The sequence below is a fragment of the Dipteris shenzhenensis genome, chromosome 6, assembly GCF_047967505.1.
Source record: "Dipteris shenzhenensis isolate YYH24624 ecotype China chromosome 6, Dip_SZ_1.0, whole genome shotgun sequence".
Taxonomy (NCBI): domain Eukaryota; kingdom Viridiplantae; phylum Streptophyta; class Polypodiopsida; order Gleicheniales; family Dipteridaceae; genus Dipteris; species Dipteris shenzhenensis.
Genome location: NC_141601.1, coordinates 10,410,072 through 10,428,252, shown reverse-complemented (window position 1 = coordinate 10,428,252; position 18,181 = coordinate 10,410,072). Strand labels below are relative to the sequence as shown.

General features: G+C 46.0%; 1 protein-coding gene across 1 annotated transcript in view; it reads left to right on the top strand.

Annotated features, from left to right (window-relative positions):
• The first annotated feature begins 227 nt into the window (after positions 1–227).
• LOC147900765 (uncharacterized) overlaps positions 228–18,181 on the top strand; it is a 40,273-nt gene continuing 22,319 nt past the window's right edge. Inside the window, exons 1-2 of the mRNA XM_087376104.1 lie at positions 228–336; positions 1,436–1,592. Of these exons, the coding sequence (XP_087232230.1) occupies positions 1,450–1,592 (143 nt within the window). The 5' untranslated portion in view covers positions 228–336; positions 1,436–1,449. The remainder of the gene's footprint in view (positions 337–1,435; positions 1,593–18,181) is intronic.

Here is an 18,181-nt window from a genome sequence, read left to right as displayed (position 1 = left end):
AATGAGGGAGTTCAGAGGAAACATTATGTGGGAAACTTGATACTAGAAAGTTCCTCTAGAGGAAAGTTGTTGTATAGGAAAAATGCCTATAGGAAAGTTATGAATAGGAAGCTTCTATATTGAAAACACCACTAACCACCCAACTAACCCTAGACCAACCCTAGGGATTCCACTAACTAGTCAAACTTGACCAATACCCAAGTTTTGTATTACAGAGTAAACTTACCCAATGGGCGATCATTGGCTATGGAGCCTGCTACCGTGAAAACGATAAGTACTGAGTAGCTACGCGACACTCGTGAAACTCTTAAGGAGCTGCAGACAAACGACAGTGTGGTAGGTTCAAATTCCCCCCCTCGCTGGCTCGCACTGAAGGTGCAGGAAGCATGGCGGGCAGGGGCGAGAAGGAGGGAAGAGAGGAAGAGCAGGTGGAGGTCGTGTAACGTTGGTTCGATTGGTTTAGTTTTAATCTAGTTTGCTCGCTAAAGCACAGCTCAATTAATTTGCAAGTGCACGAATGCCAACTTCGAAGGTTGTAGATAGTGAATTTTGCAGGCAGGAAATAAAAAATATTGGCGTTTGAATCACGGTCAAAGCATTTTTGTTCTCAGGCCCGAAAAAATAAAATTTTGTAGCACCGTTCAAATATGAAAGGTTTGACTATATGGTACAATAGCATCAGCACAAAATAGGGTGGCAAGCCAATTGATAGCAGTGATGATTCGCTATCAATTGGCAGGGGAATCGTAAGCAGGGTGGCAAGCCAATAGATTGTAGTGGGGTCATTCGATAATATCCAAAGGGAATGATAGGAGGGTGGCAAGCCAATAGACCGTAGTGGGGGAGAGAGCGGGAGGAAGAATCCACACCAACTTTATGGGGACTGGGCATTTTATAGATAAGGTAGCAGTTTTAAATCACTATCTGTGCTTGCTTTGTGTTGATCTTAAATTGTAGTCTGTGCTAGGAAAATCATCCCCTGTGTATTGTATGTTGTGAGATGTTTTTTTGCAAACGTGTAAATGTTTCCTTTGGATGCTTAGTTTGGGGATTGGAGGGGGCCAAAATAGCAAATCGTTATACATACTTTCAAATCTCTTCTTGACTTCCAGCCATAAATATTATTTGTTTAGGTCTTGTTATATCACTGCCACAGATCTATCCCGCCCTGTTCCTCTTTCTTGATGTAGCATACAATTCCACGTACACCTCTTCCTCCTATGTAATTGTTGTCATTCCAGACTTTTTTTGATTCTAGGCCTGCTTTGTTGCCCTCACATTCTCATATTTAAAATACATCAATGTGTGCAAGCATTTGTTTCTGAGCTGGCAAGCCTACATTCCTGAATTTATATTATGGAAAACAGTAGCCTGCCTACCAAGCTTTTACAACGCAAAGTGAGGGGCCGTAATGACTTCTTTCCTTGTGGTGCAGCATGACCAGCAGCCATGATTGCTGCAGTATGTTGGGTGCCTAAGGGTGCTGCAAAGCCTGTCCCAGAGTCAGTCGAACCTCCTTCGGCTGAAGAGTTGCAGTCCCTTGTCCGGCTTCATGATGTTGCTGCTGCTGAAGCAGCAGAGTCTTCAACATTGTAAGCTCTTTTACGAACAAAATTGTGGTTGTATATTTTCTTATCTTTGTTATGTTGCCAATTTTCTACGTAGAGTGCATTATTAAACACTTAAAGAAACTGTGCTGCATTATTGTTTGAAGTTTCTAATACGTGTCTGGCTCTTGATGTGATACTTTCAATCAGAATTCTTATAGACGTGCTCGAATTTCTAATGGCTGTTGATTTCAATGGGTTCTCAAAGCCTTGCATCCATAGACTTTCAAAGCTTAATTGAGGAAGAATTCTTGAGCTTGTCTAGCATATACAAGTGAGGAGGAGAGTCTTGACAATCCAGTTCTTGCCTCCAAACTTCATGTCAGATGCTTCATATTGAGGTGGCAACTGAAGGATTTTAACATGATCACTAGTATCGATGCTTTATTTGGACTCTAAGGATTGTAGGCTTTACTTGTTGTGCGTTTCCAAGTTAGTTCATACATGAGCTTATGGCACACTACAATTCTATGTCTTGAGGAAGCATGGAAATGGTTGAAAACAGTTTTTGCACTTACTGTAGGCTCATGAAATCTGGATGGTTCAGCTGTGGGAAGTCTTTTTTGGTCTTTATCGAGGACAGCTAGGCATTTATTGTGCATTGTGGGAAGTCTTTTTTGGTCTTTATCGTGCATTGTGGAAAGCTTTAAATAGCTAGGAACCATATCTTCTCTTTGAGATTGCATCTGATGGTGTAAGGAGTTGCAATGAAGGAGGCAGGGCTGAATTGGTGAAGGCTAGAGATGGCAGAAAAGGGGGAAGAGAAGAGGGGAGAGGCAGGAGGAGAGAGAGATAGGAGGGAAAGGGGTAGAGGGAGAGAAAGAGAGAGAAAAGGGGTGAAGGGAAGAGAGATTGAGAGAGATTGGGGGAGAGAGTGTAGGTAGCACGTAGGAGGAAGGGGGTGGGAGTAGATAGAATTAGATGTCACATCAAAAGTGTGTACAAATAGGGGTGGATGGGGACTTATATAGTCCCTCCACATTTCCCACCTAAGAGGCCTCTAAAGCTCCTCCCTTTCCCCCCTTCATTACAATATATAGTCCCTCCACATTTCCCACCTAAGAGGCCTCTAAAGGTCCTCTACACAGCCCCTTTTTCCCCTTCATTACAGCCATCCTTTACCATAGAATTTTGCCCTCAAAATTTCACGGCATGTCTGTCCGAGAAGTACAGCAAACAGCAACTACTAATCAGCCCAGTAGGAGATAGGGGTGGTCCTGGACAATGCTTTTTGGCTGCCATGAATTTTCATCCTCAGGGAATCCCCACCACTTGATAAGATACTCTATGTAGACCTTGTTGCGGAGAACATGGTCTCGGAAACCCATGATGTGCTCTGGAACATAGAGGATGTGGCCCTCCTCATCCATAGGCGGCAACTTAGGAAGAACATGGACATGCTGTCCCACATGTGGTTTCAGCAAAGACATATGGAAAACATTCATGGATCTTGGAGGTATTGGGTAGCTCCAACTGATACACTACCTCTCCAACCTTGCGGATGATCCTGTAAGGACCGTAATACCTATGAGCAAGCTTTGTGTTGGGATTTCCTTTCTGCGAGGCATAACGGTTCTTAGGGAGACGCAAATGCATATAATCTCCTGCTTGGCTTGGGCATCCTGCATATTCTTTTTTGCCAACTGCAAAAGGGCATCCATCCTCTCCAAGTCATTCCGTGCTTGTGTTGAAAACGAGGAGGGAATGAATCACTCAATCCTCCACCCAAGATCTCTCCAACTCTTACACACTCAACTTAGATAGATGATCACAGATGCGACAAAAACACACTCAGAAATAACAGTAAATATAGACGGAGAGAGAGCATATATTCATCCACGGGATGGTGGGCAGAAAATGGCTCCAAGGGAGCAATACAAATCACAGCAGGGTGCTGGAGAAATCTGATGAACTCTCTCTCACAAAACTGTCCCAGATCTGAGTGCTGAACACAGCCTTGAAGAAGGGCTTTCTGTATTGCACTGGATGCTGGGCTGAATGCAGAAGTGGGCCTTTTATAGGCTTTGCCCAGGCCCCTTCAAATGACCGACTAGCAGGGTCGGTTACCTTGTCTGGTGGCCGACCATAGGGCCCCCATAAATCGACCAGGGTTGGCCCTGGTCGGTGGCCCTGGTTGGGCTGACTTGCCCGCCACAGGCCCCTATATAAGGGTGCCCTGGGCGGCCAGTCTGTGCTGCTGCTGGTGCCTCCATGTGAGGCCTAGAGCCCCCTCATACCTGCTGTTGCAGGCTGCGACCAGCCCGTGTGCTGGTCACCTATATTTACCATGCGATCCTCCCTCTGATGTCGGCCTGGGTCTCTCCCCAGCTGTTACGCTCAAGTCGAGGTAACATGACCTCGGAAGGGTCAGTCGGCATTTTCCTTTAAAGGATCAATGTTTGTATTATATTTGTTTGGGCTTCATGTAAATGATCGAAAAAGGAATAAAGGTCAAGGTCCTTGGTGCGGGTGACATGGCACTAGACTAGGTGGATCTAAGGCTAAGGGACCTAAATGCATGAAATGTGCCTAGGGGCAAATGTTTGAAAGTTATCCCAAGAGAGGGGTAAATGATGCATTAAGGAGGGACCCTAAATCGAGGACATGTGGCATACTAGATCCATCTAGGGAGTTTTGGGTCTCGTTGGAATTAAGCAAGCAAAAAGCTTTCACGAAAATGTATTCTTCTGGATTCAGCAGAGAAGCTTGCTACCACCGAGGTTGGTTGGGAGGATAAACTAAGTGCTTGTGCCCGTGATTCAATGTAAAGCTAGAAAAAAATCAGTTTGGAATGTTTCATTTGGTATCAGAGCGCAGAGTATATTGCAAGCGGTCTGGGATTGGCTGGGCGTTTGACGCATCACGGGACCAGCTGTGCAATACTGTGGGAAACGCTGTCGCAGGAGTTGGAACTCTGGCTCTTGAGATTTAAGTTACGTATTAGGAGCAGCACACGACCAAAGGGACTGTGTGGTCACAGAATTAGTTGCCACAGGTGATGGCGCAATTGTGGGTCCTTGTTAATTAAGCGTCGTGACGGTGAACTGCTACGTGGGGTTGCTACGTGCACTTGGAGATATCCCGTCACCTGCATGGGTATACGTTAAAGCAGGAATTGGGTGTGCGTTGGATGTCAGGATGGTGCACGCGTTGGTCTTGGCTGATTGACGTCAAGGATCTTTGGTGTCTCGGGGAAGGGAGACGTGAAGCGACTTTGTATATGAAACGAGAGGTGACAACAGAAGGCGGACAGATCTTCCCTATCGGCTTATGAGTCAGTAATTAAAGAACAACGTAATTTGTAAAAGAGCATCGTTGATCGCGTTGAGTAGATTGTCGTCAGGTCACGGTACTAGTAACTGGTTGCGCTTGATTGTGAGCTCGTGTGAAGGAGTGTTTTGGGTCTCCAATGAGGGTGTAGTTGAGCTACAGCAGAAACAACTTGATCTCTTTATGCAGCAAGAATTATAACCAGGGAGCTCTCTATGCCTTCTAAGCTTTGTTGGAGCATATGTCTGGTTATTTACTTTCGTGTTTTAGTTTGGAATTCCGCTTGTTCTATTGGATTCCAGATGTTGAAGGCGTACTGGATTGATGCAAACAATTGGTTATATGCCTGTTATGCATGGGATATTTGCAGTTTAGGTGTGCAGGAGTTTCCCTAGTATAGGGAAAAGTGGTTTTGGTTATAAGTGTGATATATACTTGGTTAGTTGTAAAATTGGAAGTTGGACTTTCGATTTGTAATTACAGTTACAAGCGGTGTTTTATTTAATTTAAAAACACACACACACACACACACTCACACCCACCCACCCACCCACCCATTGACCTAAATGGAAGTAGAAGAAGAAGCTTCCAGGATGGATCCCGTAGAGTCGGGAGTCCGGCCGACCACACACACCCATTGACCTAAATGGAAATAGAAGAAGAAGCTTCCAGGATGGATCCCGTAGAGTTGGGAGTCCGGCCGACCCCGCAGGTGTCGCGCTCAGTAGGTCATACATTATCTGGCAGAATTGCAATGTTAGAGGATGCTCTGCAACAGATTTTAGCACAACAGTTACAGACAAATGTAGGGCAGTCTGAGCTCATGAAAATGGTGCATAGTATGTCTACCAGACCATCTCGTGAGGAGAAAGGTAAATCTCCGATGGAATTGGAGTCCAGTGCTCGTACGGTCGAGCCTAGGAGGGCTAAGGTGCCTAATATTGTCAATTATAGGCCAAAAAAGCATTCTGGTCGGATGTCTAACCGTAGTTCTGATATCATTGAGACCTGGCTACACAAATGGGACGAGGCCTTCGCCATTTGTGAAATCAGGAATGATATGAAGAAAATCCGCGAGGGCACCCATATGTTTAATGAGGCAGCGGATAGGTGGTGGATAAAATAGCAGAAAGATGGTGTAGCATCCACTACATGGGAGGGGTTTAAAAAGGAATTTAGAAAACACTTCCTACCTCCTGACGAAGCATCCCGAGCTTGGGATCAGTTACCGAAACCTTCGTCAGAGAAATTTATCAGTGGCAGAATACACTGATAAATTCAGAGAAAGTGTAATGAAGGTTGATGAACCCCTACCTCAGTCAATCCAAGTTAGATTTTATCTTTGGATTGAATGATCGGATAAAGATGGAAGTTCGGGCAAAGTATGCGAACACGCTAGATGAAGCAATTGCCATAGCCCTGAACTATGAGGATGCAAAAGGGAACAAACCAAGTGGGTTTGTGCAGGTTGGGACTCAGTATGGGTACTCGAAGAAAACTGGGTTTAAGAAGAAGTGGATTAGCAAAGGGGGTGTCTCACAGCTTAGTGGTCAAGCCAAGGAGGCGAAACCAGTTGAGACTCCTAAATCAAGTACCACCATTGGAATGAAAAGAAAAGTAACACCAATGGCAGCCTGGGCTTGGTCGAAGTCTTCTTTGAACCCAGAGCAAAGGGAAAAAGCGAGGAGAGAAGGCTTGTGTTTTGGATGCCTTCAGCCTCATTAGTGGAAAGATTGTCCATGAAACAAAGATCGTTGGATGGCTGAGATGGTGGTCTCAGAATGCAACGTGGAAATGGAGGGAAGTCCCAGAGCAGAACAGATGCAGATTCAGCTAGCGGGATCTTCTCAAAGGTCAGTACCTTTTTTGTTATGTGTGTCTGTTGCTAAGTTAGTAACTAGTGCACCTGATAATATCCTGTCAAAGCCCGCAGCAACGGGGTATACGGCCTTTAATGATACGGAGTTAATTAAGATGAAAGGGCAAGTAGCTAATCATGAGGTCATTGTGTTGTTTGACTCAGCGTCAACGCACAATGTAATTAACTCCAAGCTCATAAAGAGGCTGAAACTAAAGACTAGCCCATCTGACTATGCATATATAGTCAGGATGGCAGATGGAAGTTCAACTGAAGTATGGGACCAAAGGGTTACCCAGTTGGAGCTTCGAATTCAGGACTATGCTGAGAAGCTTGATTTTGAAATGACTAAGCTTGCTCATGCAGACATAGCCCTGGGTAAGGCCTGGCATTCTAGGAAGAATCTAGCCATAGATTGGAAAAAGCACATTTATCAATTCGAGATGAATGATGTGTTGTATCTTACGAGGTGAAAGGGATATACCTCAAGGACCGTTGGTTTCCGTGATGGAAATTCGAAAAGCTCAAGAAGAGTTTTTGTTTCTTTGTACAGCATCGGTAGAGCCGATTGATGATTCTTCGGCTAGCACTGATGTTGCTCAAAATGGAGAGATGGCCAAGCTGGCTGATCAAATAGCAGAGGAGTTCTCTGATCGTTTTAGGGATGAGCTACCTTATGGGTTACCTCCAGAGCGGAATGTTCAGCATAAGATTGAACTAATTCCGGGGGCAGAACCTGTAAATAGACCTCCCTATAGGTTGAGTTTTACCGAAAAAGCGGAGGTGCGAAGACAACTGGAAGAATACCTCAAGTTGGGGCAGATTCAACCAAGTTTCTCACCTTTTGCTTCACCAGTGATATTAAAAAAAGAAGAAAGATGATACTTTTCGCCTCTGTATAGATTACAGAGCATTGAATAATATCACTATTAAGCACAGGTATCCGATGGCTCGGATCGATGATTTGCTAGATGCATTACATGGGGCTGTAATTTTCAGTAAGATAGATCTTAAATGTGGCTACCATCAGATCCGTATTAGAGTCAAGGATGTGCATAAAACCGCTTTTAGAAGCAGGTTTGGACATTATGAGTTTTTGGTAATGCCCTTTGGACTTACGAATGCTCCAACTACATTCGTCATGCTTATGAACGATTTTCTACGTCCGTATATCGGAAAGTTTGTAGTACACTTTATTGACGATATTATGGTATTCAGTAAAAGTATTACTGAGCATCATGAACACTTAAGAATAGTGTTCAGTACTTTGAGGAAAGCCAGTCTTTATGTAAATAAAAAGAAAACTGTACTGTGTATGGTAAGACTTGAATATTTAGGATTCATAATTACTCCTGAGGGGGTAGAAATGGATCCAAAGAAAGTGGCTGCAATACTGACTTGGCCAATCCCTCAGATTTTGACCGCTTTGCAATCATTCTTGGGATTTGTCCAATTTTATCGAAGGCATATCAAAGGATATTCCGAAATAGTATCGCCATTGACTGATCTGACCTCAGATAAAGTACCTTTTATATGGGGACAGAATCAACAGGAAAGTTTTAACACCATAAAACAAGCGGTGGTCTCAGGACCGGTGTTAAAAATAGTTGATCCCCAGAAACCATTTTTCCTTGAAACCGATGCAAGTGGCATTGCGGTAGGAGCAGTTCTCCTCCAAGAGGGAAGGCCAGTAGCCTTTGAAAGCAAGAAGCTTTCTCCCTCTCAACGAAATTGGCCAACTCATGAATTAGAGCTGTATGCTGTTGTCCATGCTTTGAAAACATAGAGACATTATTTGTATGGATCCGAGTTTTATGTGGATGGTGATCATGATACTCTGAAACATTTTTGTAAACAACCTGACTTGAGAGGCCGCCAAGCTAGGTGGGCAGAACTCATGCAGGAGTTTAACTTGACGATTCGGTACCGGGAGAGTGTTCCTAGACTTTATCATCGAGGACGCTGATGTCTGGAAGAGGGAAGGAATGTTACGCTCAAGTCGAGGTAACATGACCTCGGAAGGGTCAGTCGGCTTTTCCTTTAAAGGATCAATGTTTGTATTATATTTGTTTGGGCTTCATGTAAATGATCAAAAAAGGAATAAAGGTCAAGGTCCTTCGTGCGGGTGACATGGCACTAGACTAGGTGGATCTAAGGCTAAGGGACCTAAATGCATGAAATGTGCCTAGGGGCAAATGTTTCAAAGTTATCCCAAGAGAGAGATAAATGATGCATTAAGGAGGGACCCTGAATTGAGGACATGTGGCATACTAGATCCATCTAGGGAGTTTTGGGGCTCGTTGGAATTAAGCAAGCAAAAAACTTTCACGAAAATGTATTCTTCTGGATTCAGCAGAGAAGCATGCTACCACCGAGGTTGGCTGGGAGGCTAAACTAAGTGCTTGTGCCCGTGATTCAATGTAAAGCTAGAAAAAAATCAGTTCGGAATGTTTCACTAGCCCTCCTACCTCTTTGCCCCTTGTCCCCTCAAATCGGGGGCTCAACGGTGGGCACAGTGAGATTCTAACACCCCCCGTCAATGTCACAACTGTGGGCCAATCCCCATACGTCTGATGAGGTGCTCCATCTGTTCTCGAGGGAGTGCCTTCGTGAAGAGGTCGGACAAGTTGTTTGCGGTCGGGCAGTACATGAGCTCGATCACATTGTCCATGATGAGCTCTCGAACAAAGTGGTGATGAACTTCGATGTGCTTGGTCCGCGCATGGAACACTGGATTCTTGGCAATGGCTATGCAACTCTGATTGTCGCACATTAGCACTGTTGCGTCCTCGTGACTCACGTCCATGTCCTCGAGAATCCACCTCAACCACAGTGTCTCACAAGCTGCTGTACATGCGGCTCTGTACTCTGCCTTGGTAGATGAAAGGGCCACTGTGGGTTGCTTCTTACTCAGCCAAGAGATGGCACCAGATGCAAGTAAGAAGCAATACCTTGTTGTTGAGTGCTTTGATGAAGAAGAATTGAGAGCCTAGTGCTCTGATACCATGTTGAAAACGAGGAGGGAATGAATCACTCAATCCTCCACCCAAGATCTCTCCAACTCTTACACATTCAACTTAGATAGATGATCACAGATGCGACAAAAACACACTAAAAAACAACAGTAAATATAGACGGAGAGAGAGAGTATATTCATCCACCGGATAGTGGGCAGAAAATGGCTCCAAGGGAGCAATACAAATCACAGCAGCGTGCTGGAGAAATCTGATGAACTCTCTCTCACAAAACTGTCCCAGATCTGAGTGCTGAACACAGCCTTGAAGAAGGGCTTTCTGTGTTGCACTGGATGCTGCTCTGATACCATGTTGAAAACGAGGAGGGAATGAATCACTCAATCCTCCACCCAAGATCTCTCCAACTCTTACACATTCAACTTAGATAGATGATCACAGATGCGACAAAAACACACTCAGAAATAACAGTAAATATAGACGGAGAGAGAGAGTATATTCATCCACCGGATGGTGGGCAGAAAATGGCTCCAAGGGAGCAATACAAATCACAGCAGCGTGCTGGAGAAATCTGATGAACTCTCTCTCACAAAACGGTCCCAGATCTGAGTGCTGAATACAGCCTTGAAGAAGGGCTTTCTGTATTGCACTGGATGCTGGGCTGAATGCAGAAGTGGGCCTTTTATAGGCTCTGCCCAGGCCCCTTCAAATGACCGACCAGCAGGGTCGGTTACCGTGTCTGGTGGCCGACCATAGGGCCCCCGTAAACCGACCAGGGTTGGTCGGTGGCCCTGGTTGGGCCGACTTGGCCAGCCACAGGCCCCTATATAAGGGTGCCCTGGGCGGCCAGTCTGTGCTGCTGCTGGTGCCTCCATGTGAGGCCTAGAGCCCCCTTATACCTGCTGTTGCAGGCTGCGACCAGCCCGTGTGCTGGTCACCTATATTTACCATGCGATCCTCCCTCCGATGTCGGCCTGGGGCTCTCCCCAGCCCTCCTACCTCTCACTGCCCCTTGTCCCCTCAAATCAGGGGCTCATAGGTGGGCATAGTGAGATTCTAACAGCTTGCTGATTTTTTACAGCCATGTCAGCAATTGAAGAAGGCATCCCTACCTTGCACCCGTACATTGCCTCAAATGGGCTCATGCCAATGGAGAGATGCTTGGTACTGTTGTAGCAAAATTCAATAAGTGCCAACCATATGTCCCAAGACTTTTGAGTATCATGACAAAAGTGCCTCAAATATTCCTCCACCCATTTGTCCATCAGACTCAGGATGGTAAGCAATGCTAGGTGTGAGTAACTTACCCACGGATGTAAGTAACTCCTGCCAAAAGTGACCCATAAATTTGCATCTCTGTCACTGAAGGGAAACCATGATGCTTAAAGACATGCATGCTCAAGGAATTGCCAAGCAACCTGTAATGCTGAATACTAGGTCTTAGTGGGTATGAAATGGGCTTGTTTTGTCATCCTATCCACTACAACAAAGATGTTGTCCTATCCCCTCTTTGTAGAAGGCAATCCTGTGATGAAATCCATTGCTATGTGTGTCCATTGGACCTCTGGCACCTGTAGAAGGAAGCAAGACCTAAAAATCCTCTCAACTGGGTGGGATTTTGTGGCTGTGGCCAATCTTTGATGCATTTCACCTTTGCAGGATCCACCCAAATGCCACGTCTACTCACAATATGCCCCAGGTACTCAACCTCCTTTGCCATAAAAGTGCATTTGTGGGCTTTTGCATAAAGCTGATGCATCCTCAAAATTTCCAGCACTTGCTTCACATGCTCAATGTGCTCCTATCTATCCTTGCTGTAAATGAGGATATTATCAAAGAAAACCAGCACGCATTTAAAAAGAAGTGGCTGCAATATCTTGTTCGTCAGCCCCTGGAAGGTGGCCGGTGCATTAATCAATCCAAAAGGCATCACCTTGAATTCATACAAGCCCCCTTTCTGTGCGGAAGGCCGTCTTGTGCTCATCTCCTTTCACCATGATTTGATGATAACTAGACCTCAAATCTATCTTTGTGAAAAGCTGAGCACCCTTGAGTTCATCCAACAGGTCATCTATCTTGGGGATTGGAAACGTGTTCTTGATAGTGGCCTTATTTAGATCCCTGTAATCAATGCACATGCGGTACGATCCATCTTTCTTCTTCACCAGAAGCACCGGGAGGCAAAAGGAGAAGTGCTATGAGGGATGAAGTCCTTCTCAAGCAATTCCTGCACCTGTACTGCCAATTCCTCCCGCTTCTTAGAGAGATGGTATGTGGTTTTGTTTATGGGCTTACTGCCAGGCTCTAGAACAATGGCATGATCCACATCCCTCTTGGGAGGCAATTGGGATGGCATATTAGTAAATACATCAGCGAATTCCGAGAGCAACTGCTGCATATCACAATCCTCCACACGGGGAATGCTACCCCCCCTGAGATATCGACACATTCAATGGATAGAGTGCATGCTCCTTTCTGAGCTCTCTGGCCAACTGCCTTGCTGAAATGACCTGCAATTTAGGAGTGGCAATGCCATGCATTGCTACAGTTCTACCCTTGTGGATAAAGCTGATTGATAGGGCATTTAAATCCATGCTGATTTTACCTAAAGATTTTAGCCAATCGCAGCCCAGGATAGCATCGATTGGGCCCATGTCTAGTGCCAAGAGATCCCTAGCAATTCATAATCCTCTGAGAGCTTGATCCTTGCATCTTGGCAACCAAATTTATTGATCAAATGCTGTCCATTTGCCACCTCTACTCTCAGCCCATGATCAATCTCAACCCGTCCCACCTTCTGTAAGATCTTAGAATTGATGAAACTATGAGTGCTACCGCTGTCCACAAGCATGTGAACAATCTTGCCATTAATTTGCCCTTTCAATCTAATAGTTCGGCACTTTTGGCGCCCATCAAGGCATGAAAAGAGATAGCATAAATTATTTGCTGCGCATCCCAATAGATCTCCTCATCCACTGGAGCATTTACACTTGCATCCTCTAGCGAGTGAAAAGGCATAGCAACCTGATGCTCCGCATGAAAGGCTATAGGCCAACAGCCTCGCATGCCACAGGTGGGTTGAGTGTCATTGGATTGTATACCATGCATATTATGTTCAATAGCACTACCGGATCTAAGGGGAAATCAGCCCCCTTCGTGGCTCCAGTATATGGAGCTTCTTCCACGTCCTATGCACCCTCTGAATCATCATGAGTGGCATCCAAAGTCTCAGAAGGATCCATTAAATCCTCATCATCCGATTCTCAATAAACTTGCTGAGTTTTGCAGTACCACTGTTACGCATTTTGCAAACTTCCCGATGCTCAGGAGTCCACTTCCCACCACAATTAAACCATAAGTTTGTCCGCTTTCTGCTGTCCATAATAGTTCTAATGTGTTGTTTAAATTCTGATTTTTCATTTCCAACACTTGGCTTAGCTCCTAGCTTAGCATCAAATGACCTGTATGGCTTAGGCATCTTGCTGCCTGTAACAGTGGGAAACCTCGGAAATGGTGCTGCTGCTGATTTTCTATCATGCCAATCAGGCACCTTAGGCTTCTTCTCAGCCTTATTTGCATTCCCATATCCGCTGCCCGCTGTCATCTTATACTTGCTAGCATATTTGGGCTCAAACACCTCTACCAATTGGGCTGCACACTCAATTGTTTGAGGGTTATGTGCCTTCACATCTGCAACGAGAGAAGGACTCAGTCCTTGGATAAACACAGCAACTTCCCTCTCTTAGATACGTCCTGTACAAACAACTAAAGTCTCTTGGACGGTACCAGTCTGCGACAATGCATAGAATTTAGCCAGATATTGCTCCAGTATGAGCAGGGATACAAAGTGGTGATCATCAACTCCTTGAACTCTTTCCATGTGGCTGGCCTTTGAGGCGAGTCCCTTATATAACACCACCAAGTATGTGCATAATCCTGCATGTGCATACCCACAAAGATTATGCGGTCCTCATCGTGCTTTGGGTAGAAGTGGAAATAATCTTCCAGCTTCATAAACCACTCCCGAGTGTCCCCTTCAAACTTATGCACTGTGAGTTAATACCTGTGTGTGTAACTTGCGGAAGTGCAGGCTTTAGCACGTAATCGGAGAAGGACATCTCAAGTTTGATGGCCTCAAGTAGGGCCTTATATGGATGCAAGGAATCTGCTAGCATCTCATCAAAAGTGGCCTGCTGCCCACCACTAACCCCCTGCTGCGTAGTAGCTGCTGCCATTTGATGCACTGGCTGTGTTTGGATGTGCTCACTGGCGGAGCAATAGGTGCATGAACCCCTGGCTGGGTCTCTTTGCCAAATGCATCTCTCCGGAATGATGGCATGCCAAAGGGCTAAGAAGAGGACTGACCTCTCTCCCAGGGGTGTGGGCAGCCATATAAACCAAAACCAGCTCGAGGCATACTCGTTGGTGCGGTGAAAGGAGCACTGAGTGGATGCATACCAACGGGTCGGCCCAAAGGAGATGGATCGGCCTGCATAGATGCAGAAAACTGTGAGCCAAAAGATGGCCCGACATCTTGCAAGAAGGTGCTCCGCGGCATAGAGAATGCATCATCCAAATCTAAATAATCCCCATGCTGGGGTACATGCAACGGTCCAGAAGACTAATGCTCATAGGCACGGTGGGCATTTGCCATGAAACCCTTGCGTGGAGCAGACAACATCCTGACTATCTGAGTGGTTCCCTTGCTGGGGTGTGGGCTGCTTGCGCTTGTCCTGTATATCTTGACCAATCTGCCGCTTGAGCTGCTGCCCCATCTAGGCAAGAGCTGTATCATGCACAGCCATGGCCGTGGTAAGCTGTTGGCTGAACTCCTGTCCCGTCTGGTGGAAAGCACCCTGGAGCATAGCAACAAGGGTATCCAAAAATTGTCTGCGCTGCCTGCGCTTCTCAAGACGCAGAAGAGAGAGGCTGAGTTGTAGGGATCACTGTACCACCAGTGGATGCACCCACTATGGAAGGCAATAGCTCATGCTGAGTAGCCTCATCACTATCATGCCCTGTATCCAGAGGGGCACGCTTGTGTAGCGGGAGATAGACTATCCTCACTCTCTCTTCTGCTCAATACTAAGTGCAACTGCAAGATGATGCACTCAATACACAAAGTGGTGTTGTGGATGTGAGTGAGAGAATCGGAGGGATAGAATATAGTGGACCTCGGAACAGGAAATAGATACAACTGAATAATGAATGCCCAAAGGGCTGAATACAACTAATTGTATGAAGGGGCTGAAGCCCTTACTGCAAAACTGGAAGACTAGACTACCTAGAGGAGGTGAATACTCACTAGATCCCTGAAGAGGCTGAGGCTACCTTGCTGGTCTGCTGCCTGCTGCGGGGAGGCTTGGGCTCTGCTGCTCTGAAGGCTTAAAGGCATGAGGAGTGGATGAAGAATGAGGGCCAAAGGCTACCCTTTTATAGGCTGATAGGTCAGCCTGGCCGACTTGGTTAACGCCGACCATTGACCTTGGTCGGCTGGTCAACGCCGACTGTTGACAAGGGCAGTCAAAAAGTCAACACCCATCAAAAAGTCAATGTGTGGACCAAAAAGTCAACTCTGCATTTTTTGACCTGCAATGACGTGGTGTTGACTGTCTGTTGACTGTTTGCTGATTGCTGATTGCGCAAGGCTGCCTGCATGGCTGTACGGATGCTTGCGTGGTTGTTAACTTGGCTGCCTGCGCTGGCACCAGCTAGCATGGCCACGGGCTTGTGGATGCCCGTGACATCCCCTTCTGCTGAAACTCAAACTAGGGTATGAAAGGGGCTTCCCATCGTGCTGATAGAGCTGACTGTCTACAGTATACCTGGATGATAAATCCTGATCTGAATGCCTGGTTCATGAATCCGGAAGTGATCTCTTCGTTCATGAAGCCTGATCTGTAGGAACTGCATTCCCGGGTCTTTTGCTAACTTCTGGTAAGGATATTTGATGTGGGTTAATATTCCAGGATGAGGCTTTTCCTCGGTCCATATAAGTGATAGGGACGATCAAAGGTCTATCAATTGTAAGCCTTTGAAGTGTGGATTAAAAATTGGTGATGACTATTTTTGTATAATTTTCATGAGCTCATTCCATATTCCATTCAAATAATGTCGTCTGTGGAATTTTGACAATGTTTGATTTTTGTGAGTTTTATGGGTTCACACATTGTTATTTTTTCTTCAAATTATGGATTATCAAATGTACTATAACTAATGTTCTTTTTAATTTGTGGCTTGGTGAAGCCTTTTAATTTCTTCTCTATATATAGGTTGACACATCTATTGTTACTGTAATATGATATGTATGTTATTGTAATATGATATGATAGGATGGTAGTGTCATTTACATTCACCACCGAGAAAGGCATCCCGGTCTTGGTGTAACCCTGTTGCCTGCTGTAATACTATATCCTGCTATAATACTGTATACTGCTGTAATATATTGTCTTGCTGTAATACCGTGTCTTGTTGGTGCTAGTCTTGAACCCCTTGAATGATCGATATCAAAGGTCGAGGTGGAACACCCTTACTCCAATAGATGACTTGGACCCATGGCCTGGGGTTTTGACATCCAAGCCTTGGTGCTGATCTGGTCGGACTTCGAACTGGTGCCACCATCGTGCTCCCAAGATGATGTCCGCTGCCTGAGTAGGTGCGACCCTGAGTGGCCGACTGTGTACCCACCCTGAGATCTTCAGAGTGGCCTGCCTGCATGTTGCTCTCTATTTGCTGCCCTGGAAATGCACCATTCAAGGTCATTGGTTCTGTTGGCATAAGAGGCAACTAAGCCGTCTGAGCTGCTTTGGTGGAGATAATGTCCTCGGAACTGCCGGAGTCTGCGAGGATAAGGACTTGCTGACCACCAACCTGTCCATAAAACTGAAACATATTGGGAAACTGACGAGGCTTCCCCTTCTGCTGAGCTTCAAGCTCTTGGATGACTATTGAGGTTGTCCATGTAGTCTGCTGTTCATCAAGCTCCTGAATGACCACTGAGGTTGTTGAAGCTGTTGCTGAACCACTTGACACGGCTCCTCCTGTTAGAAGGTTCTGGTAATGCGGGCAATCCTTCTTATTGTGGCCCGACTCTTCTGCTGCCCATTCCCACCATCACCTGGTGTGGAATCTTGGGACTTCTTACTGTCGACCTGCTTGGACTCTTGACCCTTGTGCATGAGCTCAAAATTTTGAGCGAGCTCGTATGCACACTATAATCCAGTGGCGTGAAACTTGTGACATACCATTGGATGTCTGTACGTAGCCCATGGAGAAATTTGCTCATCTTCTGACTATCTTCCAACTGCAACTGTATAAACACCTGATTGAACTTATTGGCATAATGATTCACCCTCTCGGTGTCTCCCTGGCGTAGCTTGTAGAACTGACTTTGGAGCCTGTCCAGGAATTGCGGTGGCAGGAATCGTGATCTGAGGTCTTTCACGAACTCTGTCCATCTGTAAAGAGGTGTCTCCTCGTTTGTACCATAGTGGTCTCTCTGCCACTTGAGCCACCAGGTGACCGCCTCACCTGTGAGGTGCATGGATGCTAGGATGCACTGCTCGTCGTCCTTCGTAGGCATCATTGAAAAATAACTTTCGAACTGATTGAGCCACAAAGTCAACACTAAGGGTTCTTGCTTACCATCGTACTGTGTGAAGTTGAGCTTCCCCGGGAAGGAAGGCTTGGTTGGAGGTGGAAGTTTCTCCATTTCTCCCCTCGCTGATCGGACTAGAGAAATGAGAAGCTGCCGGTCCCGTTCTTCCTTCTCTTCTCGAGCGATACGTTCTCGGAGCTCCTGGGCCTCACGGTCTTGGAGTTCCTTTGCTTCCCGAGCCTCTCGATCGCGTTCGTCTTTTGCTTCCCGAGCTGCCCTCTCGACTTCTCGAGCTCCCCAATCACGTTCTTCTTTTGATTCCCGAGCCTTGCGATCACCTAAAGCTGGGTCATGCTGGTGAAGAGAGCCTCGGATTGTTGTTGCTACATCTGCAGACTGCATCATAGCCTGCAACATGGCTATCATGGCAGACATGGAAGTGTCAGCAAGGTTCTGTGGTGGGGGTGTTGGTGGTGGTTGAGGCACTGAACCCTCCCCCCCTGTGTTGGACTGCTCACTCGTGCTCATGGTGTCCTTACCGGATCTTGTGTGGACCATAAAACAATAGAGCTGCCCCTAGACTGACTCTCCCTATCTCAGGAAAGAAAACTGAAGCTCTGATACCAATGGAGCGGGAGATAGCCTATCCTCACTCTCTCTCGTGCTCATGGTGTCCTTACCGGATCTTGTGTGGACCATAAAACAATAGAGCTGCCCCTAGACTGACTCTCCCTATCTCAGGAAAGAAAACTGAAGCTTTGATACCAATGGAGCGGGAGATAGCCTATCCTCACTCTCTCTCCTGCTCAATACTAACTGCAACTGCAAGATGATGCACTCAATACACAAAGTGATGCTGTGGATGTGAGTGAGAGAA